General features: G+C 52.0%; 1 protein-coding gene across 4 annotated transcripts in view; it reads right to left on the bottom strand.

Annotated features, from left to right (window-relative positions):
* The window catches only part of TRPM4 (transient receptor potential cation channel subfamily M member 4), a 40,322-nt gene that overhangs the window by 14,349 nt on the left and 4,145 nt on the right, over positions 1-21,828 (bottom strand). The window contains exons 3-16 of one of the 4 annotated variants that reach the window (XM_086690357.1): positions 19,790-19,964; positions 19,309-19,489; positions 18,995-19,158; positions 18,648-18,831; positions 15,651-15,712; positions 15,099-15,290; positions 14,709-14,808; positions 10,623-10,735; positions 9,946-10,287; positions 9,656-9,790; positions 4,040-4,169; positions 3,713-3,858; positions 2,371-2,483; positions 1,904-1,981 (exon numbers count right to left, since the gene is read on the bottom strand). In XM_086690357.1, the coding sequence (XP_086546483.1) occupies positions 1,904-1,981; positions 2,371-2,483; positions 3,713-3,858; positions 4,040-4,169; positions 9,656-9,790; positions 9,946-10,287; positions 10,623-10,735; positions 14,709-14,808; positions 15,099-15,290; positions 15,651-15,712; positions 18,648-18,831; positions 18,995-19,158; positions 19,309-19,489; positions 19,790-19,964 (2,115 nt within the window). The remainder of the gene's footprint in view (positions 1-1,903; positions 1,982-2,370; positions 2,484-3,712; positions 3,859-4,039; positions 4,170-9,655; positions 9,791-9,945; positions 10,288-10,622; positions 10,736-14,708; positions 14,809-15,098; positions 15,291-15,650; positions 15,713-18,647; positions 18,832-18,994; positions 19,159-19,308; positions 19,490-19,789; positions 19,965-21,828) is intronic. The other 3 variants (XM_086690360.1, XM_086690358.1, XM_086690361.1) reach the window with 3 other exon arrangements.

Here is a 21,828-nt window from a genome sequence, read left to right as displayed (position 1 = left end):
CATCTTGACAAATATTTCGTATTCGTTGTGCGTTATCTCGGAAAAATATGTGTGTGTCTACATATATACATTTAAATTTGCTCCTCGAGGTAGGTAGTGGATTTTAGAGACTGCCGGTCATGTTTCTAACACTTACCAGAAACATTTTTTCTTCTGGGATACTGGGGGCCAGGGTCCCTCCCTCTTCTCACCTAACTGCCTAAAATAGAGACAGAGGCTGTGTCTCTGTCTCTCTCTGCCCTGCCACCCCCCCCCCCCAGACTCTGTCTCTCTCTCTCTCTCAAAAATAAATAAACACTAGAAAAAGGGGGGGGTGGCGCGTGGGTGGCTCAGTTGGTCAGGCGTCCGACTTCAGCTCAAGTCATGATCTCACGGCTGGTGAGTTCGAGCCCCGCGTTGGGCTCCAGCTCAGAGCCCGGAGCCTGCTTCGGATTCTGTGTCTCCCTTTCTGTCTCTGCCCCTCCCCTGCTCTCTCTCTCTCTCTCTCTCAAAAATAAACATTAAAATAATTTTTTTTAAGTAGAGACGGAGGGTACGAAGATGCATATAAGTGTGGGCCTCGTTTTCTCCGTGTCTCTGTTACCAGAGGTTGAGACCCTTATGCCTACACACGTCGTTCAACGAAATAAGTGATAAATGGGTTAATAACCACAGTAGCAATGAACGATCCCCGTTAATTGAGCGCTTACTGTGTGCCAGACGGTGTGATGCACTTGACACGTTATCCCCGTGAGGCCCCCACTGTAACACGCCTCGCCGTTCGGCGCCAAACATTCTGCTTCCCTCTCAGTGGGAGAATCGGGGGCTGAGGAGTTACCATACGCCTCCTTTTTGCCAGTAAAATGCGGGCACCAGGGACACGTGTCTCTTCCACGTGGCGGCTTTAAGAGCCAGTACCTCGCTCCCCATTTCCCTTTTCCCTCTGCCCTGAGACCAGCAACATCCCAGCTGGGAGCTGCTCACTCGCCCCCCCCAGGTGGAAGCCATATTGGAGGCAGGACACAGACAACGCAGAGAAGGAGCGTGAGGAGTGAGCGTTGGTTGTGGCCAGTCGCTGAGAGTTTAGGGTGTTTTCTTTTTTGTCTTTTAAAGACCGGAACATTCTTTTTTTTTTTTTTTAAGTTTACTTATTTATTTCGAGAGAGAGAGGATGCACGCGAGCGTGCGCGCGAGGGAGGGACAGAGAGAGAGAGAGAGAGAGAGAGAGAGAATTCTAAGCAGGCTCCACGCTGTCGGCACAGAGCCCAACCCGGGGCTCGATCTCACGAACCGTGAGATGGTGACCTGAGCCGAAATCCGGAGTCAGCCGCTTAACCAACTGAGCCACCCAGGCGCCCCTGGGATGTTTTCTTACGCAGCACTGCCCAACCTGAGCTGACACGGGTACACCTTCATTTAACAGTAAAGAAAACTGGGGCTCGGGGTGAAGTCACTTCCAAGGTCAAAGTCAAGGTTTGAACCCAGGTCTGCTTGACCCACCGCCAAGTCCCTCAGCACCTCCACTCTGTGGCATCATCAGAAGTTTGGTAGACCGTTTGCTTAGGCCTGGGTACCACAGCACAGAGCTTCAGGGCAATGGCCCTGGAGTCAGAAGAAAAGCAAACAAACAAAAAAAACGACGAAGGATCCCCTGAATGAACCAAATCCAGCTGATTCCACTTGCAACACGGAGACGGAAGTACGTGTGGCATGAGGCAAACTGGCTTCCAAACTTCGCGGCAGAACCAAAGCTTGACGCAAGCCGAGCGTGGCATTTGGGACACTTCCTCCGTATCGTCAACGGCTTCATGAAGCCATTACCCCCAGAAGCTCCGCCTCTGCCCTCTGGCTTTGCTCTCAGCGCCTGGGGCTCCTGAAGCTGCCCAGGGGGCCCCCCCTCGCACGGAGCTGGGGCTCCACTCACCCCGCGGGGCCTTCCCCGTTGACGCCCCGATCCACGCCAAAGGCCAGGTCCTTCTGTGTGGACTCCTCCTCTGGCTTCCTGGCATGGAGGAAAACGCAGGGTGAGGAACGGGGACGGGGCAAGCGGAGGAGGAATTCTCCGGACGCAGACCCAAACTTCTCCACCCAGAGACATTGGCAGGGAGACAGCGAGGAACTTTCCTAGACTCACCCCAAAGGGATCTCCCCCCCCCCCCCCGAGCCACAGCCAGAGGGCAGAGGAACCGTTCCCCAGAGACACTGCAGAGGGCCCCCCCACCCCCACCCCGGAAGCTCACCTCCCAGACACGCCCCCAGTCTTGGGAAGGGAAAGAGAGCGAACGGGGAGGGGAAACACTGGACAGACCAAGTGGGGAGGCAGCCAGATGTGAGCAGGAAGGGCAAACTGAGCACCACCCCCCTCCTGCCGGTCGGACCCCAGGGACTGACCTGAAGGTGATGAGGTTGGTGTAGATGAGTGGGGGGCAAAAGAAGGCGAGAACCAGGGCCCAGATGGGAGTGGTGCTGTCCATCTCCCCCCACCACTTCTGTGTCAGCAGAGACTGTGGGGTGTGAGGAGGGTTCAGAGCCTGAATCTCCCCACAGCCCCTTTCCAAAGACCCCAGGGAAGAACTGGGCAACAGCTGCAGCACAGAGCAAGCGCCCAATATGGCGGCCGTAACTTTTGGGGGGGGGGGGGGAGGGTCAAAGGTGAGGAGGACCTGTCCCAGGTTTTAACGGGTAGAGTTACAAAACCAACATTTATTAACACAATATGCTAGATACCAGGTGAAGCATTTTACATAGATGAGATCACTGAACTCTCACCACCCCCCTCCCCCCCCCCCCAGGAGAACAAGTACTGACTAGTATTTTCTCCCTTTGCACAGATGGGGCACGGAGAGGTTAAGGAAGAGACCCAAGCTGGAACTCACGAGTGTCACCACCATTCAAAGCAAAGGACTCTGGGTAACTACTTGAAATGCCAGACAAATCCTTCCGGACAGGGGAGGACAGGACTTCCGGTTGGGGTGGGCAGACTTCCTGTACTGAGGGTGGGACTCTCTGAGCCCCTGTCAGGTGTTTGTTTGTTTTTTTTTTTTTTTTTCTAAGTAAGCTTTATGCCCGACGTTGGGGCTTGAACTTACCACCCTGAGCCTGAGATCAAGAGTCACTGAGGCAGCCAGGTGCCCCACCCCTGTTCAGCTTTCGATTGATATTGGGAAAGGTTTTAAAACGTCAGGATGGTCAGGATGGGAGCGACCGTGAGCCAAGCAGGGCTTCCCAAAGGAGAGGATTTCCCGGGGGGGAAGGGTGGGATTCCTAAACCAGAGTTCATCTCTGTCCAAAACACTAGGTAACTGTCCAGAGAGGTCATTCTAATTGCTGAGACCTGGAACTGAGGACCTCTCAAAGGAAGCAGGAAGGCCTTCCTGCGGACGAGGCAGGGCTTCCTTTGGGAGGAGTGAGACTTCCCGTGGGAGTGGGGAGGACTTCCTGTGTGCCACAGGGGACTTCCTAAAGTCACCAGGAATTTCCCTATCGCAGAGGGAGCTTTTTAGGAGGGTGGGCTTTGCTGTGGGAAGGTTGGCTTTCCCGTGGCAGGGGGTGGGGCTTCTTATGGGAAGAGCAGCCCTTCTGGGAGAGGGCTGAGAATTTCTGGAGGGTGGGTGGTCTCCCAGCGGGAGGCCGGTCAAGTCCATTCGCTGCCCGCAGTGGCAGGGGCTTATCCTCCATACATCCCAAAGTCCAGGTGGGAACTGTTGAGGATGCCGGCACCTCAGGGGCTCACCTGGACCCCATCCTGGGCAAAGAAGGCACGGGCGTCGGCCTGCATGGCAAGCTGCAGGCAGGTGGCATCCCCCCAGAGCGGGCAGCGGCGGAGCAGTAGGCGAGCGGCCCGTTTCTCGCTGCTGCGGTAGCACTCCCCGAAAAGGTCTGGGGGCGGGAGACATAAATGAGGGAAGAGAAGGAGCGAGGGCGCGGTGTGCGGGGAAGGACGAGGGGACCGAAGGGGAAGGCGCAGGGCTGTGCGAGGAGGAGTGGGGGGGGGGGGGGGTGCGCACACCTCTCAAGGCAGCTCCCTGTCCCCGCCCCCACGCACGCGTGCCTGACGCACCAACACCCAGGCCCTCAAACTTGGCCGCCAGGTCCTTCCTCCGGGCCGCCTCCTCCGCCTCAGACTCCAGGCGTGCCAGCACGCGGAGCAGCAAACAGGCCCCGAGAGCCGAGGCCACGGCGTTGGAGCCCTGAAGAGACAGAGAGAGGGGTCATGGATACGGGTCACAGTTTATTTTTCTTTTTCAATGTTTTATTTATTAGCTTTGAGACACAGAGAGACAGAGCATAAGCGCGGGAGGGGTAGAGAGAGGGAGACACAGAATCCGAAGCAGGCTCCGGGCTCTCAGCTGTCGGCACAGAGCCCGAGGCGGGGCCGGAACTCACACACCATGAGATCATGACCTGAGCTGAAGTCGGATTCTTAAGGGACTGAGCCACCCCCAGATGGGGTCAGAGTTTAGAGAGGCTCACGGAAGGTGGTGGTGGGGGGAAGCCTGTGGTCAAGGGAAAGGACAGAGCCAGAAGTGAGAAATTAACCAGGGTCATCAGAGGCCAAGATTGAAGCAATGTTTGTAGGTTAATCTGGGCACCAGGTGAAAATGTCAAAAGTCAGGAAGTTCAGGGGCACCTGGGTGGCTCAGTGGGTTAAACATCCGAATCTTGATTTAGGCTCAGGTCATGATCTCACACTTCGTGAGATCAAACCTCACATCAGGCTCTGTGCTGACAGCACGGAGCCCGCTTGGGATTCTCTCCCTGTTTCTCTCAGTTCGTGCACGCGAGCTCTCTCTCAAAATAAATAAATAAACTTAAAAAAAAAAAAAAAAGTCAGATAGTTCAGGGAGCGGGGCTGGGGTAGAGTTCGAATGACCTCAGAGGTTACAGACAGGTCAAGCAGCAGTTGGAAGAAATGTCCCCTAAACTGGCAGGGTACGGAATTTCAAAACTCTGCCTCTCCAAAAAGCAACAGATAAGCTGGCAAAAACTGTCAGAACCAACTTTCTCGGAGTCCAAGACCGGACTATAAAACTTACAACAAATAGGAGAAAGTTCAACGAAGAAAGAAAACACCAAGTTTGGGCAAAAGAGCGCTGTGACATTTTAACTACCACTGTCAACACCCCGCCTGAAGGGCGGCCTGTTCCTGGTGCAAACTGTTGGTACCAGAGGGAGATTCAGATCTTCTCCTTAAATAATTGTGGTTGTGTGCGCGTGTGGATTTAGCTGGTGGCTATCTGAAGGAACAGCTCAAGGGCCTGCGTTTGTCTCAAGGTTCTCGGGGCTTCCCCCAACCAGAAATGGCTTCCCCATCAGAAAGCATTTAAGGACAAATAGATTAGCCTCAGCCGCCTGAGGCAAAAAATAACAGGGCGAACAAAAGATAAATATACTCAGCAGCTGGGGAGGGAAGCGGCCGGGAGAGAGGAGAGTTGAAGGAATAAGGGTTTGAGGAGTTCCTACGTGTATCAGGGAATCTAGAAGGCTACATGCATGACTGAGATGGTGCAGGCTCAGAAGAGATTCGAGAAAACCCTAACTTTTCACCTCTTGCTGACCTTTTGTGTCAGCAAAAGCAGGAAGTGAAGGCTAAGGCAAAATGGCAAACAGCCTGCCTGAGTGTCGAAAGACAGCTCCAGGGGGGTCTGCGTGGCTCAGCCAGTTGAGTGTCTGACTCTTGGTTTCAGCTCAGGTCACGATCTCGGGGTTTGTGAGTTCGAGCCCCACATCGGGCTCTGTGCCGATGGCGCAGGGCCTGCTTGGGAATCTCTCTCTCTCCCTCTTTCTCTGCCCCTCCTCTGTGCTCTTTCTTTCTCTCTCAAAAATAAACATTAAAAAATTTTTTTTAATTTTTTTTATTTTTAAAAAAAAAATTTTTTTCAACGTTTATTTATTTTTGGGACAGAGAGAGACAGAGCATGAAGGGGGGAGGGGCAGAGAGAGAGGGAGTCACAGAATCGGAAGCAGGCTCCAGGCTCTGAGCCATCAGCCCAGAGCCTGACGCGGGGCTCGAACTCACGGACCGCGAGATCGTGACCTGGCTGAAGTCGGACGCTTAACCGACTGCGCCACCCAGGCGCCCCAACATTAAAAATTTTTAAAAGAAAAAGAAAGACAGCTCCGACACAGAGCCAATCTGCAAACCAGGAGTGTCGGGCCCCTCCCCCCTCCCCCCCTCCCAGGCCCTGGGCGTTTAAGGATTTCTCTGTCAAGTCACTAGCTGGCCACTAACCTAACAGAACAGGGCCTTCAGGGGCCACACATGACAAAGAATAAAGACTTTACAAAAGAGCTTAGAAAAGTCACTGAACAAACACCACCACCGTCAACACAACAAACCACGACGCACCCTGAAGGAAGGGGGTGAGCTGACTTCCAGAGCGGCCACACTATATTATTCAAAATGCCCAGTTAAAACAAAACAAAACGATGAGGCAGGCAAAGAAACAAGAAAGTATGGCACAGTATCAGGGGAAAAAAAGAAACAGAAACCGTCCCTGCAGGAGCTAAGACACCAGACTTACTAGACAAAGGCTTTAAATTAATTGCCTGAAATGTGCTCAAAGAGCTAAAGGAAATCATGGACAAAAACTCCAGAAAGCCAGGAGAAGGATGTCTTACTAGAGAATAGGAATAAAAAGACAGAAATTACCAGAAAACAAAAAACAAAAACAAACGTAATAATTCTGGAGCTAGAAAGTGCAGTAACTGAAATGAAAAATTCACTAGAAGGGCTCAACAGCAGCTTTGAGGAGACAGAAGAAAGAATGCATGAGCTTGAAGACAGATCAGTTGAGACGATCCGGTTTGGGGTGCAGAGAGAAACAAGAATGAAGACAAATAAACAGAACCTAAAAGACCTGTGGGACACTATCAACCACACCAATATATGTATAATAGGAGTCCCAAAGGGAGAGGACCGTGAGAAATGGCTAGAAAGAATATTTCTTTTTTTTTTTTTTTTTTTAATTTTTTTTTTCAACGTTTATTTATTTTTGGGACAGAGAGAGACAGAGCATGAACGGGGAAGGGGCAGAGAGAGAGGGAGACACAGAATCGGAAACAGGCTCCAGGCTCTGAGCCATCAGCCCAGAGCCCGACGCGGGGCTCGAACTCACGGACCGCGAGATCATGACCTGGCTGAAGTCGGACGCCAACCGACTGTGCCACCCAGGCGCCCCTAGAAAGAATATTTCAAGATATAATGGAGTAAAACTCCCCAAATTTTGATGAAAGACATGAATCTGTACGTGCAAGAGCAAGGAACTCGAAGTAGGATAAATTCAAAGAGGTTCACGCTGAAAAACATTTTAATCAAATTGTCAAAAGCCAAAACCAGAGACTCGTAAGATCAGCAAAGGAGAAGTGACTGATCACACATGGGGAATCTCAGTAAGACTAACGTGTAGGATTAAACAGTTATAGTTCATATAATTACAAAACCATAAAACCCTCCGAAGATAACACAGGGATAAAACTTCGTGAGCTTGGATTTAGCGATAGTTACTTAGATATGACACCAAAAGCAAAAACAAAGAAAAAAGACAGACAAGTTGGACTTGGTCAAAACTTAAAACTTTTGTGAATCAAAGAACACTGTCAACAGAATGAAAAGGCAACCCACAGCAAGAGAGAAAATATCTGCAAGTCATATGCCTGATACGGGATTGATATCCAGAGCATATAAAGAACTCGTACAATTCAACAACAACAACAAGATAAACAAACCAACTTGAATAGACATTTCTCCAAGGGTAAACGGATGGTCAATAAGCCCATGAAAAGATGCTCCGTGTCATTAATCATTAAGGAAACACAAATCGAAACCACATTAGGATGGCAATTATAAAAAACACACAAACAAACAAACAAACAAACAAACAGAAAATAACAGGGGTGGTGGAGATGTGGAGAAATTGGAACCCCTGCACACTGCTGGAGGGAATGTAAAATGGTGCGGCCACTGTGGAAAATAGAACGGCAGTGCCTCAAAAAATTTAACCCAGAATTACTATATGATCCAGCAATTGGAGTCCTCAGTATATACGCAAAACAACGGGAAGGAGGGACCCGAGCAGGTATTTCCACACCAGTGTTCACAGCACTATTATTCACAATAGCCAAAAAAGTCAAAACAACCCATGCGACCAGCAAGAGATGACTGGATAAACAAAACGCGGCGTATCCATACAAGGGCATATTATTCAGATGCAAAATAGAAGGAAGCACGCCTATACCTACAAGCCGGGATGACCCACAAAAACGCTATACTAAGCGTAAGAAGTCAAGTGCAAAAAAGCCACATCTGAGATGATTCCATTTCTATAAAGTATCCAGAATGGGCAGGTCCATAGAGACCGGGAGCAGATTAGTCATTGCCAGGGGCTGGGGGAGGAGGGAATGGGGAGCGAGTGTTAAATGGGTTTGGGGTTTCCTTCTGGGATGATGAAACCGTCCTGGAACTAGAGGTTGAACCAACACTGCGAGCCTACTAAAGGCTACTGAATTATGCAGTTTTAAGTGGTTCCAATGGTGAATTTTATATTAGATGAATTTGATCTCAATGAAAAAAGAAATCTAAGGGCCCCTGGGTGGCTCAGTCGGTTGAGCGTCCGACTTCAGCTCAAGTCATGATCTCATGGTTTGTGAGTCTGAGCCCTGAGTCAGGCTCTGTGCTGACAGCTCAGAGCCTGGAGCCTGCTTCCGATTCTCTCTCTCTCTCTCTCTCTCTCTCTCTCTGCCCCTCTCTGCCCCCCACTTGTGCTCTCTCTCAAAAATAAATATTAAAAATGGGGGGGGGACCCCTGGGTAGCTCAGTCGGCTAAGTGTCTGACTTTGGCTCAGGTCATGATCTCACCGGTGGTGGGTTCAAGCCCTGCCTCGGGCTCTGCGCTGTCAGCTCAGGGCCTGGAGCCTGCTTCGGATTCTGTGTCTCCCTCTCTCTCCCTCTCTCTGCCCCTCCCCTGCTTGTGCTGTTTCTCTCTCAAACACAAACATTAAAAAACATATATATTTTTTTAATTCTATATTTAAGCCATGGCCTCATGGGCTGAAAACAACCCAAGGCTGAAGAAGTCCTGTTAAGATATTTCTGTGCTATAAAAATAGGCTCAATCTTAGATCCTACTCAAACCCTATGACTCTTTTTTTCTTTCTTTCTTTCTTTTTAAAAACTTCTCAAGCTTCTCAAATGGGTCCCAACACCTCCATCGCACCTGTTTTAGTCCAGGCCCTCATCTTGGCTGCCTGGAGGCCTCCAGATTTACCTTCTTAGCTGGTGTCCTTGCCTCGGGTTTTGTCCCCTTCGACATGGCCACTACCACGATGCATCTCGATTTTCCAGGTGTAACTATGTTTAAAAAAGACTCCCCCTCGGCTACCAGATAACCTTCTAACTTCCCCTTGGAGGTAACCATTCCGAGAGAATGAGGCGGAGTCCCGTGTATGGACAAGGGAAACCGCCCAATATATATTGCTGGTGGAAACAAGTCAGGAGAAAGGCGTGATATTGGGGGTGGGGCGGGTGGAGAAGCAGGGGATGGCGGCATCTATCAGGAATGGCGAACGGGGGTGGGGGTGGGGGTGACATCAGGGGCCAGGCACTGGGGTCCAGTAGAAATAAAGGACAGGGCGGGACACAGAGAAAAGTAGAATCGGAGATCACGTCAGCACTCACCATCTCCCAGAAGTACAGGGCCATCTGAGCCCTGTTCAGGAGCAGCGCCCAGAGGAGCAGGTCACTCCAGGGGGCCTGCCCGAGGACGGCGTCCAGCGTGAGTTCCGACGGGGCCTTGTCCTTCAGCAGGCACTTCTGCAGGCGAGGGAGGCGTGGTGAGGACTGGCCCTCCCTGACCCCGCCCCCAGCCATCAGCTCCACCCCCGTCCAGGCGCACACCCCTCCCCGGCCCCGCCCCCAGGTCCTTCGGCACCTCCTCCCCGCGCAGCCTGGCCTCGCTCGGTCCTTACGCTCTCCGGGCAGCCTTGGCCGGGGTGGGGATCCACGACGCCCCCGGCGCTGTACCTCGGCGCGCACGTCTCCCCCAGCAGCAGCCGCAGCACCTGCCCCACGTCAGGGGGTCGGGGCTCCCCAGAGGGTGTAAGGGCTGGGGTTTTGGAGCCTGCGCCGTGGGACGCCTGCTCCAGAAGGCTGCGGATGAGCGAGTTGGCGGGCGCGGCGCTGTAAAGCTGGGTCAGGCGCGTCGGGGTCAGGAAGTGGCCCACGCTAAGGCCGTGGGAGATGAGCAAGCGCACGAACTCGGGCCGGTCGTTCAGGAGGGCGTCCATGAGGGAGGCTTCCAGGTGGAAGGACTGGCAGGGCGAGGATTGATGGGGTAAGAGAAGAGCACAGAAGACAGAAGGCCCGCGGAGGGCAGACGTTAAGGACAAGAGATGGGGTACAGAGCCAAGAGTGCACCACGGATGGGTAGGTGGGTGGGTGGGTGGGTGGTGGGTGGATGGATGGATGGGGATAGTGGAAACAAGACGGGAACAGATGGACAATTAAGAGAAGCCTGGACAGGCCATAATGCAAGGGCGAGTCAGATGTGGAAGAAGTCAGGGAGGGAGGAGAGTGCATCCTCCTTGTCAGGATCCACAGCCGCCGCCACCACCCCCCCCCCCCCCCCCCCGCTCCGCCCCCTCACCCGCCATTCTATGTCCCCTCGGAAGAGTTCACTCTGGGCAATGTCCACGCGGTTCCAAGCCACAGCCAAACGCAATTCGTCCAGGTAAGCTGAAGCTTCAGAGCTCCCACAGGCTGAAAGAGGGAGGGGGCAAGAAATGGGGGGGGGGGGAACTTCAGATGAATGTCTGTTTTGCTTCTGTGGGGGATACCTGACATTTAAACCCCATAAAAAGGGGATGTTGTCGGGTACAGCCTGGGGTCTTTAAGAAGTCAGGCTATTGCAAGCATGAGGTCATGCGCAGACCAGTGGTCTAGAGTCCTCAAGAAGAAGGAAAGGAAATCATTTATCCATTTAACATTTATTGAGGTAGGTTATGGACCAGGCAGTGGGCGGGATAGAGAGAGAAACCCCATACAGCCTCTGCCTTGAAGGAGATCATTCCAGAGACATGTGTCCAGGAACCACAAAACTACCCTCAAAGGGAATGGGGGGGGGGCGGGGGGAGGCTACGCTCGCGGAGGTGTGAGGGGGATCCAAGGGGGCCTCCTAGAGGAAGGGCACTGAGGTAGGGCTTTTGAAAGACAGGCAGGATTCGGAGGTGTGCGTCTAAGATGAGGAAAGAAACTTCAAGGCAGCAGGGAGCAGCCCAAGCAAAGGTCCGGGTGCAGGAAAACACAGGATGTGATGGCAAAAGTGAGTCACTCTGATTTCCTGAAACTTAAGGGTATTTGTGAGAAGACAGAGAAGAAAACTGAGTTAGCAGAAAAGGAGATTGGAAAAAATATCCAAACATGAAAAGGGCTCTGGGAGACCCTGGAGATCACTGGGGTGGGGGTGGGGGACGAGGAAGAGCAAAACTTGGATCCAACAATTCATGGATCCAAACAGATGCGGTCAACGAGAGCCTGAAAGGTGAGGCAGCCGGTGGGGCCAAGAAGTCGGGCAAGTGTAGACACGGCTGGGCCTCAGAGCCCCTGTGCCACGGAGTCCGTTTTTCCTTCTCCCTCCGCTTGCTCCACGTCGATTTCCAAAACAAAGGAGGGACTTTCATCACATTTTGGTGGTTCCCAAAGTGGGTATGGCGGAAGGAGGGGGTGTAATCTAGTGGGGGGGGGCCGAAGCAGGCGGACCTGGGATCCGATCCCAGCTCTGCCGGCACCAACTGAGTGTCTCCTCAGGAAAGCCACTGGACCTTGGGAGCCTCAGTTTCCTCATCTATAAAATGGGAATGACGATGGTTCCCCGCTTTGGGGACGCCTGGGTGGCTCAGTCGGTTAAGCCCCTGACTTCGGCTCAGGTCATGATCTCACAGTTTGTGAGTTCCAGCCCTGCCTCTGGCTCACCGCTGACCGCTCAGAGCCTGCTTGGGATCCTCTCTCTCCTCCCCCCTCTACTCCTTCCCTGCTCGCTCGCGCGCTCTCTCAAAATAAATACAGTTAAAATTTTTGAATTAAAAATAAATAAACCTCCCCTACTTTCCTCACAGTTTCCAGAGAAGGAAAAAAAAAAAAAAAAGATTTGTAATATCTCGCTTTATATTCTGCCTAATCACGTCTCCCCAGCGATCACCTGGACCTCCCCCCACCCACAGCCCTTCAGGTTCATCATGACCCCCTGTGGAGCTCAGCGTCTTTCCCCAGAACCGACCTTCCCTGGGTCCGGCATCTCAGGGAGGGCCCCCCCTTTGTCCACCCAGTGGATGAAGCAGACCCCCTCCCACCCCGATTCGCTGTGCCTGCCCCCCCTTCCGTTCACATCCCCAAGCCCCACCTCTCTAGCCCCCTGACCCTCTGGCCCTAGCCCCACCCCACCCCCTGCGGGCAAGAATGGAGGATCACGGGCAAAATGTATGCTAACTGCTCAGCCCAGGCTCATCCCACGCTCTTTAAGGAACATGCTTCCTTCCACACCCGCTGAAACCCCATCCATCTGCTATGACCCAGTCCGCCCGGCCATCTCCAATTTCCCCAGCAGAGGGGGATCACTTGCACCCCTTCAGCCAACACTGTCAACACTGTCCCCGGCAAAGCACCTCTTGTACAGAGCCGCTCTCTTTTCTCCCAGGAGGCTGGGAGTCAACTTCTGTGAAGTGAATCAGATTTGCTCGCTGATTGCCATTCTCCATGTAAGAATGTGTCCCCACGAGGGGCGCCTGGGTGGCTCAGTCGGTTAAGCGTCCGACTTCGGCTCAGGCCATGACCTCAGAGTTCGTGGGTCCGAGCCCCGCGTCGGGCTCTGTGCTGACAGCTCAGAGCCCGGAGCCTGTTTCGGATTCTGTGTCTCCCTCTCTCTCTGACCCTCCCCCACTCACGCTCTGTCTCCGTCTCAAAAATAAACATTAAAAAAAATAAAAAAAAAAAAAAGAATGTGTCCCTACGAGAAATGGAATTATATTAAGAAGAGCTCCCATGTAGGGGCCCCCCGGGGGCTCAGGCGGTTAAGCTTCCGACTTTGGCTCAGGTCACGATCTCCCGGCTGTGAGTTCGAGCCCCACCTCCGGCTCTGTGCTAAGAGATCAGAGCCTGGAGCCTGCTTTGGATTCTGTGTCTCTCTCTTTGCCCCTCCCCCACTCGCACTATGTCTCTCTCTCAAAAATAAATAAACATTAAAAAAATTAAAAGAAGAAGGAGAAGAAGAGCTCCCATTTATTGGCTCGCCCGTGGGAACCAGGCATTGTTCATGAGCTGTCCCTGGGGCTCACAACACTCCTGCAAGGTATTCTCTCCATTTTTCAGAGAGAGAGAAACTGAGGCTCAGAGGAGGGTAGTCTCTTTCTCAAGGTCACACAGAAAGGCAGGGGCCAAACTGGTATTCCAACTCAGCTTTATCTGACTCCAAAGTCAAAAGTAACTGCTCGTGTTGGTTAAGCATCCGACTCTTGATTTCAGCTCAGGTCATGATCTCAGGGTTTGTGACGAGCCCTGCATCGAGCTCACCCCTGACCGTGCAGAGCTTGCTTGGGATTCTGTCTCCCTCTCTCTCTGCTCCTCTCTCTCTCTCAAAAATATTTTTTTTTTTTTAAAGAGTAACTGCTCTTTCTGTCACATCCCAGAACATGACAGATACACCTGGGGTGGGGGCCTGGTGCTGAGAACGAATTATAAATTGACACTATGCTCTCGGGAGTTTTTATCTATGGGAGTGTTTCCCCGATAACATTTCTGACACCAAAAGCGACCCTCCCCACTCTACCATTTTTTTTTTTAATGTTTCTTTTTGAGAGAGCACAAGCTGGGGAGGGGCAGGGCAAGAGAGGAACAGAGGACCCGAAGCAGGCTCTGCGTGGACAGCAGAGAGCCCGACGTGGGACTCGAACTCACAAGCCGCGGGATCGTAACCTGAGCAGAAGTCAGACGCTCAACCGACTGAGCCACCCAGTCGCCCCTACTCCTTACCATTTATTTATCCCACTTCCTCATCTTACTAAGTCCAGATTCTATGAAAGGCCCGCTTAAATACCTCCTCCTGTCTCTTTACTGACAGTGGTTCCTCCCCTACGCTTGGGTCTTAAATTTTACTTAAGGTTGTGTCGGGACAACCCTCGTAGGATCTGGGGTCCTTGAGAGCAGGAAATGGATCTGCTTTGATCTCTGGACCCTAAGGTGGTGTTTGCTGAGTGAATAAATGATCCCCAGCCCAGCCTCTACCAGGTAGCCATTATGCTCCTACCCTCGGTTTTCGCCATTCATTCTAATAGTGAAATACTGGGAATTTCTCAGCAGGAAGCAGCGTTCTGGTTCCTCTCTGACTCCCCTACCCCTCGCTGCTTGAAACAGAGGAGCCACGTAGGACAGGAAGAAAAGGAGAGTGGGAGAATGGATGGGCGGATGGACGGATGGTTGGACGGATGAAAGATAGCTGGACGCGGGCACTCGTGGATCCAACAGAAAGAAACCAATGTTGGCACATAACGAAAGTCTCTTGGGAAAACTGTCCAAATGACCCCAGGCAAAGCCCCAAGAAACACGGCCAAGGGGAATAATAAAAGGACAGAGATCAAAAGGAGCCCAATGTAGATTAGAGACATGGATAAAGTGCCCCGGGCGGGAAAGGGGTCCAAAGTCGAGCGGAGAGAAGGGAAGAGTTTGGGGGTCCAAGGCTCACCTTTGACAAGGGCCCTCAAAACAATGGTCTCAAATTCCTCAGGGCCATCCTCAGATGAATAGACTGTCAGCAGCTCCTTCCGGGTCATGATCCTCTCCACCTGCGGAATACCACCTTCTGTAACTCCCAGCCCAACTCCACCTGGGCCCTGTCCACGGTCACAGGAGACCGTTCCCCTCCAGGGCCTGGTAGTCTAGGTGCCAGCACCCTTCACCCCCCAGAACCTGGGAGGCTGGGCCCCCAGGCCTCTCCTCCCCAAATCCATGAGTCTGGGCCTCCATTCCCCTCTTCCCTGAAATCCAGGGCTCCAAGTCCTCAGCATTCTCATTTCTTAAGACCCAGGAGCTCCCTCCCATCTCAGGATCCAGAGTTGGACCCCCAGTATCATACCTGGGCCTGCAGGACCTCAGGGTCCCCTTTGGGGAAGAAACGCCTAATCCGATCTTGGACTTCAGCTGGCCTGCTCCCCCCTCTCCCTGGAGCCAGAGTGTCTTCCAGAATCTCCGCCAGGCAGTCTGCAGCTCCCCCAGACCCAGCCACCAGCAGGCAGGGGAGCTGAGCCTGGGTGGCATTCTCTATCCGCTACAGGATAGACAAAGGGGGGCAGTCAGGTGTGGGAAGGCAGGTGTTCGCCCCACCCAGAGTCCAGATCCCCAGCCTCCTCCCCCCCCCAAGTCTCAGGAGCCAGGAGTCAGGGCCCCCACTTAGACCCAGGTGTCTGGGCCCCCACACCTGTATTATTGATTTATTGATTTAGAGCAAGAGAGTGCAAGCCAGAGAGAGAGAGAGAGAGAGAGGAAGAATCTCAAGTAGGCTCCAATGCTCAGCACAGAGCCTGATGCAGGGCTCGATCTCATGACCGTGAGATTGTGACCTGAGCCAAAATCAAGAGTCGGCTGCTCAACCGACTGAGGCTCCCAGGGCCCCCACGGGCCCCTATACCTCTAGCATCTTCTCATCACCATCGATCAGGAGGAGGAGGACAGGGATGTCAATTCCAGTCCCTGAGGAGAGAGAAAGCCGGAAGCTTGGTCAACTCCTATCAGCCTTTGCCAGGGATGGGAAAGAACCACGTTTCCCATGAGTCCCCGGGACAAACATGGCTTCTGTGTAATCCTGTGTCCTGAGGCTCACGGGAATTGTCATATCTTTGAGCACGTTGGGAGGGGCAGTCAATTTCGGCTTGCCAGGGGAGTAGGGGCTGGTGGCCTGGACTCCTGGACTCCTGACTGAGGCAGGTATTTATGGTATGAGTCACTCCTATAATTGGTTAATGGCCCAGGAGCCAGGAAAGGATGAAGTTCAAACAAAAGACGAAGGAAATAAGGAGCAGAAAGGCCTATATAGGGACACCTGGTTGGCTCAGTCAGTAGAGCAAGAGGCTCTTGATCTCAGGGTTCTGAGTTTGACCCCCATGTTGAGTGTAGACATTACTTAAAAATAAAATCTTTAGGGGCGTCTGGATGGCTCAGTCGATTAAGCATCCAACTTTGGCTCAGGTCATGACCTCACAGTTTTGTGAGTTCGAGCCCCGCGTTGGGCTCTGTGCTGACAGCTCAGAGCCTGGAGCCTACTTCAGATTCTATGTCTCCCCCTCTCTCTACCCCTCCCCTGCTCACGTTTTGTGTCTCTCTGTCTCTCAACAACAAATAAACGTTAAAAAAAAATAAAAGAAAAAGAAAAGAAAGAGAGGACTATCTAAATGTTTTTATTTATTTTTGAGAGAGAGCATAAGCGGGGGAGGTGCACAGAGAGGGAGGATCCAAAATAGGCTCCGAGCTGACAGCCGTGAGCTCCGTGCGGGGCTCAAGCTCACAAACCTTGAGATCATGACCTGAGCGGAAGTTGTACACTCGACCGACTGAGCCACCCAGGTGCCCAAGAAAGGACTACCTAAATACAATAAAGACCTTTCCCAAAGCCCAACAGCAAAATCATCTCGGATAGTTTTCTACTAACTCTATTCCCATTAAAATAACGAACAAGACAACATTACTCCTATTCACACTCATACATGAGTATTGAGCCAATGTAATAACGCAAGAAAGAAAAACTGTAGTACAAACTCGTATTTTTTCGAGCTGGAAAAGACAAAGGGATCTATTGGAAGAAAACATGGTTTATACTCTCAGAAAACTGGAAACTCCACTCAAATAAATATTGTTTTAAGAAATTATTTCTTTTTTTAATGTTTATTTATTTATTTTGAGAGAGAAGTTAAAAAAAAAAAAAGATAAATTGGGGCGCCTGGGTGGCTCAGTCAGTTAAGCCTCAGACTTCGGCTCATGTCATGATCTCGCGGGTCATGGGTTCCAGCCCCGCGTCAGGTTCTGTGCTGACAGCTCAGAGCCTGGAGCCTGCCTCCGATTCTGTGTCTCCCTCTCTCTCTGCCCCTCCCCTCTCATGCTCTGTCTCTCTCTCTCTCAAAAATAAACATTAAAAAAAAAAAGATTAATTTTGTTCTTAAGTAATCTCTACGCCCAACATGGGGCTGGAGGCCACAACCCGGAGATCAAGAGCCTTCTGCTCCACCAACTGAGCCAGCCAGGCATTCCGTGGATACTTTTAAAAAGAGAAAAAATGTTTACAAAGAAACAGCTTTTGGTTTAGTTGATTTTCTCCACTGCACATTTGTTCCTATTTTATTTATTTATTTACTTATTTATTTATTTACTTATTTATTTATTTACAGATGGTGCAAATGCAGGGGAGAGGCAGAGAGAGAGAAGGAGAGAGAATCCCAAGCAAGCTGTGCACTGTCAATGCGAGACTGACGCGGGGCTCCATCTCACAAACCATAAGATCGTGACCTGAGCCAAAATCAAGAGTCCCACAGGTAACTGAGTGAGCCGCCCAGGTGTCCCTTTCCCTATTTTATTGATTTCCGCCCTTGTCTTTATTATTTCCTTGCTTCTATTTTTCCCAGGTTTGATTTGCTATTCTGGTTCTAGGGGTTTGTTCATTTAATTTTTTTGAAAGATTTTACTTTTAAGTAATCTCTACACCCAACGTGGGGTTCAAACTCACAACCTGGAAATCAGGAGCCCAAGGTTCTACTGACTGAGCCAGCCGGGGCCCCTCTAAGTTTTGTGTGTTTGTTTTTCTCAATTGGATCCTTAAACTCTTGATATTCAGTGTTTCTTCTTTTTTTAAAAAAAACTTTTTTAATGTTTATTTATTTTTGAGAGAGAGAGAGAGAGAGAGAGCAAGCAGGGGAGCAGAGAGAGGGAGACAGAATCCCAAGCAAGCTCTGTGCCATCAGCACAGAGCCCAATGTGGGGCCCGAACCCACAAACCATGAGATCATGACCTGAGCTGAAACCAAGAGTTGGATGCTTAACCAACTGAGCCATCCAGGTGCCCCTCTTCTTTTTTCGATTTATGCATTTAAAGCTACAAATTTCCCTCTAGATACTGCTTTAGCTGCATCCCCAAAGTGGTGATATGTGATATGTTTTTTATCATGCAGTTGAAAATATTTCCTGGCTTCTTTGACCCATGGGTTATTTACAGACTACAACTCCTGCAATGATATGGATGAATCTCACAGAAATAATATTATCACAAGCCAGACTCCAAAACGTACAGATGGTGGAATCTATTCACAGGAAGCATAAACAGGGTCAGAACCATTCCATGCCCTAAGGGCAGGACCGGGGTGACCCTCGGGTGGAGGAGGGAGAAGGCTTCTGGGGGCCAGTAATTTCTTGATCTGGGTGTGGGCTGCCCATGCGGGGTCAGTGTAAAACCTCCCCCGAGCTATCCACTCTTGTGTAGCTTACATTTCGAGATAAAGATTTTTCAAAACAGAGCAAATAATGGGACAAGACGCTTGACCAGAGGTAATTCCTCGGCCCCTCAATCCCCAAACCTCAACGAGACTGGACCACTGGGATCGGGAGCCTCGGGCCGCTGTCCCGAGTGGAAACAGCCACTCACCTCCCACGCCCGTCTTCTGCTGGGCGACATAGGACTCGAAGCGCAAGCGGAAGCGGTTCTCCCCGCCCAGGCGGCCATGGGTGCCGTCATCCACCAAAAAGAAGGCCGAGTAGTTGTAATCGAGCGGAAATTGGACCCCGTCGTCCGGCTCACCGCGCCACGGATACCTCGCAGGGAATGAGCCCTGGGGGTGGGGTGCGGGGGTGGGAGGGAGGGGTGGGGTGGCGGGGGGCGAGGGGCCAGACAAGAGCGTTTCTCCCATCAGGACCAGGAGGACAGACACCAGCCCCTCCTCCCTCAGACCCAGGATTCCCAGCCCCCTCCTCTTCCAAGACTCTGGGTCCCACCTTGGGGTTGGTGAGGAGCTCTCTATTCCGAACCACACCCCAGGGGGCCACGCCCATGGCCACCACCTTGGTGCCCCCAGTGCTGGCTGTCTGGTGGTCTCGAACAGCCACACCAACGTGCCGGCCAATGCCCCTGTGCAGCCCCCCGGTGACAATCCAGGCCCCTACAGGGAGACACAGAGAGTGATGGTGAGGTCCAGAGACACAGGTGTGGAGAGACAGAGAGAGTGAGACAAAAACCCATGCAGAGCCGCGGGGAGACCGCATGCCAGCGATGCGGGGGGGATGGGCAGCGGCCACCCAGCCTCAGTCACCTGTGCTCTGGGCAGCCCGCACCAGCCCGCGTCGCAGCAGGTCCTGCAGCCAGGTCTGGAGGACGCGGCCCCTTGACCCCCCCAACACTGACACCACCAGGTTCGGGGCCCGGAAGCCCCACGTGCGCGTGACCAGATTGTAAACTGTAGCTGGATCCGTGCGGTCAGAGAGCCGGAGGAACTGCGGACACACAGGAGGAGGGGACACGGGGAAAGGGGCAGAGACAGAGGAGGGGACAGAAACCCAGAGAGAAAGGCACAGAAACAGAGAAAGGGACAGAGACCCAGAGAGAGGGAGGATGATTTAGAAAAGACAGACAGGGGTGGAGGGAGAGAGATCCAGGGAGAAGCGAAGACAGGGATGGGAAATGGGGAGACACAGCGTTCAGCTGCGGCACCCCCAGACTCTAACTCTGAGAACCCCCGAGGCATGCAGCTTCCGCTCCCGGACCCCAGCCCCGCCCAGACAGGCAAGCCTCACATTGCTGGCCTTGCGGCCGGCGCCCAGGAAATCTAGGTCCCCGTAGGCATCCGTCGGCTTCTCTGTGGTGTGCAAGTCACTGTCCCACACGGTCACCACGGCTGCCCCAAATGCATCCTCCACGGCCACTGACGGGTGGACACTCCGGGGACGCCCGCACTGGCACAAGTTTCCTCTGGGGAGGAGGGGGATGGGGGACCATGAACCCCAGGGGTGTCCCCCGGGACTCTTATTAAAGTTTCCTGCAGAAGAGCCCCACGGCCCATGCTGACCCTGAGGCGGAAGAACAGCCAGAGCCACTTGCCCACCAGACAGAAGCCGCAATGGTTCAAGAACAGGGTCCCACCCTCACAGCTACCTGCAGGGAGAAGGGCCAGCGGCCATCAGTACAAGGAAAATTCAGAGCGATCCAGAGAGCACTTGGGGGGAGGGGGGGGCAGCTGCGTGGCCTTGGGCTTCACCTCTCTGAGCCCACGTTTCCTCCTCAAATCAAAAGACAACGGTAACAGCCTCCTCCGTGGAATTATGAGGCGTCAGGGAAACAACACAGCGTTTTCTGAAACGAGGGCTGCCTACCAGACTCAGGCGGAGAAACCGCTCCACGGGACACGCCACACAGAGCTTTAAATAACCTCGAATGACACAGCGAGAAAGTCCTTTCTTTTCCAGTGCTCCTGATTCCCGTCGAGGAGAGAGGCTTAAGCTGGGCGCTAGAAGATCTTTAACGCCTAACCCTTTGTTACACTTTTTTTTTTTTTAAGCTTATTTATTTAAGTGATCTCTACACCCAGCGTGGAGGTCGAACTCACCACGGGGAGATCAAGAGCCCCACGTTCCACCAACTGACCCAGCCAGGCACCCCATTACTCTTTTTTTCCCCCTTTATATTTATTTTTTTGAACTCACTCTGGTGTTTATTGGCTATGACCCATTACTCTTTTTTTTTTTCTTAACAGAGAAGCCGGCCTCTGGCTCCAAAAATTGGGCTGGCAACAGTATCCAGTTAAAAGGTAAATACTTTTTTTTTTTGCTTTTTCATTGTAATCGTCTCTTCCTGCTTGTTTCTTTCTCTTTGTGGCAAATGGAAGTTTTTCCATTTATGGTAATCATGGATGAAGCTTTTTGCTTCAAATGCGCAAGTGATTGGCACCTGCCTTTTAAAGAGCAAGCGACATGGTTTTGGTGAATGAGGGATTTACTTGAAAATGTATCTAGGGGCGCCTGAGTGGCTCAGTCGGTTGAGCGTCCAACTTCGGCTCAGGTCCCGATCTCGTGGTCCGTGAGTTCAAGCCCCGTGTCCGGCTCTGTGCTGACAGCTCAGAGCCTGGAACCTGCATTAGATTCTGTGTCTCCCTCTCTCTCTGCCCCTCCTCTGCTCGTGCTCTATCTCTCAAAAATAAATAAACAAAAAAAAAATTAAAAGAAAATGTATCTAAATGTCTTCGGTCCCTGACTCCAGAAGAGACCCGCATTTACCTAAGTGGAGCCAGCCTCGACTTAAGGACCAATCCACACATAAAAGAATGGCCATCAATCCACACAGGATGAACAGAATACACTCAGCCCAACTCCTGGCACAGAGAACTACAGTGAAGGACACATCCTTCTTCATTTCTGAGTCTACCTTCAGGGACCCGGCATGCCTCAGTTTACCCTCTTGATCCTTTCACCTGTTTCAACCCCACCCCTGGACCCCCTCATTACCGTCCATCTACTTCCCACTAGCCCTGTAGGCAAAACTCCTTCATGGAATGTTCCAGAACCTCAGCCGTCTAATACAGTAGACCATAGCCGCATGTGGCTCTTTACACCTTTTTAAAATTATTTTTTTAAGTTTATTTACTTATATATATTTTTGGAGTGGGGGGAGACAGCACAAGTGGGGCAGGGGCAGAGAGAGAGGGAGACAGAGAATCCCAAGCAGGACCTGTATTATCAGTGCAGGGCCGGACATGGGGCTTGAACTCACGAGCTGTGATTATGACCTGAACCGAGATCAGCAGTCCTACACTTAACCGACTGGTGGCTCTTTACATTTA

The sequence above is a fragment of the Puma concolor genome, chromosome E2, assembly GCF_028749965.1.
Source record: "Puma concolor isolate L17-30 chromosome E2, mPumCon1.1.hap2, whole genome shotgun sequence".
NCBI lineage: Eukaryota > Metazoa > Chordata > Mammalia > Carnivora > Felidae > Puma > Puma concolor.
The sequence above is the reverse complement of the archived record's forward strand: the minus strand, read 5'-3'. Positions and strand labels throughout refer to the sequence as shown.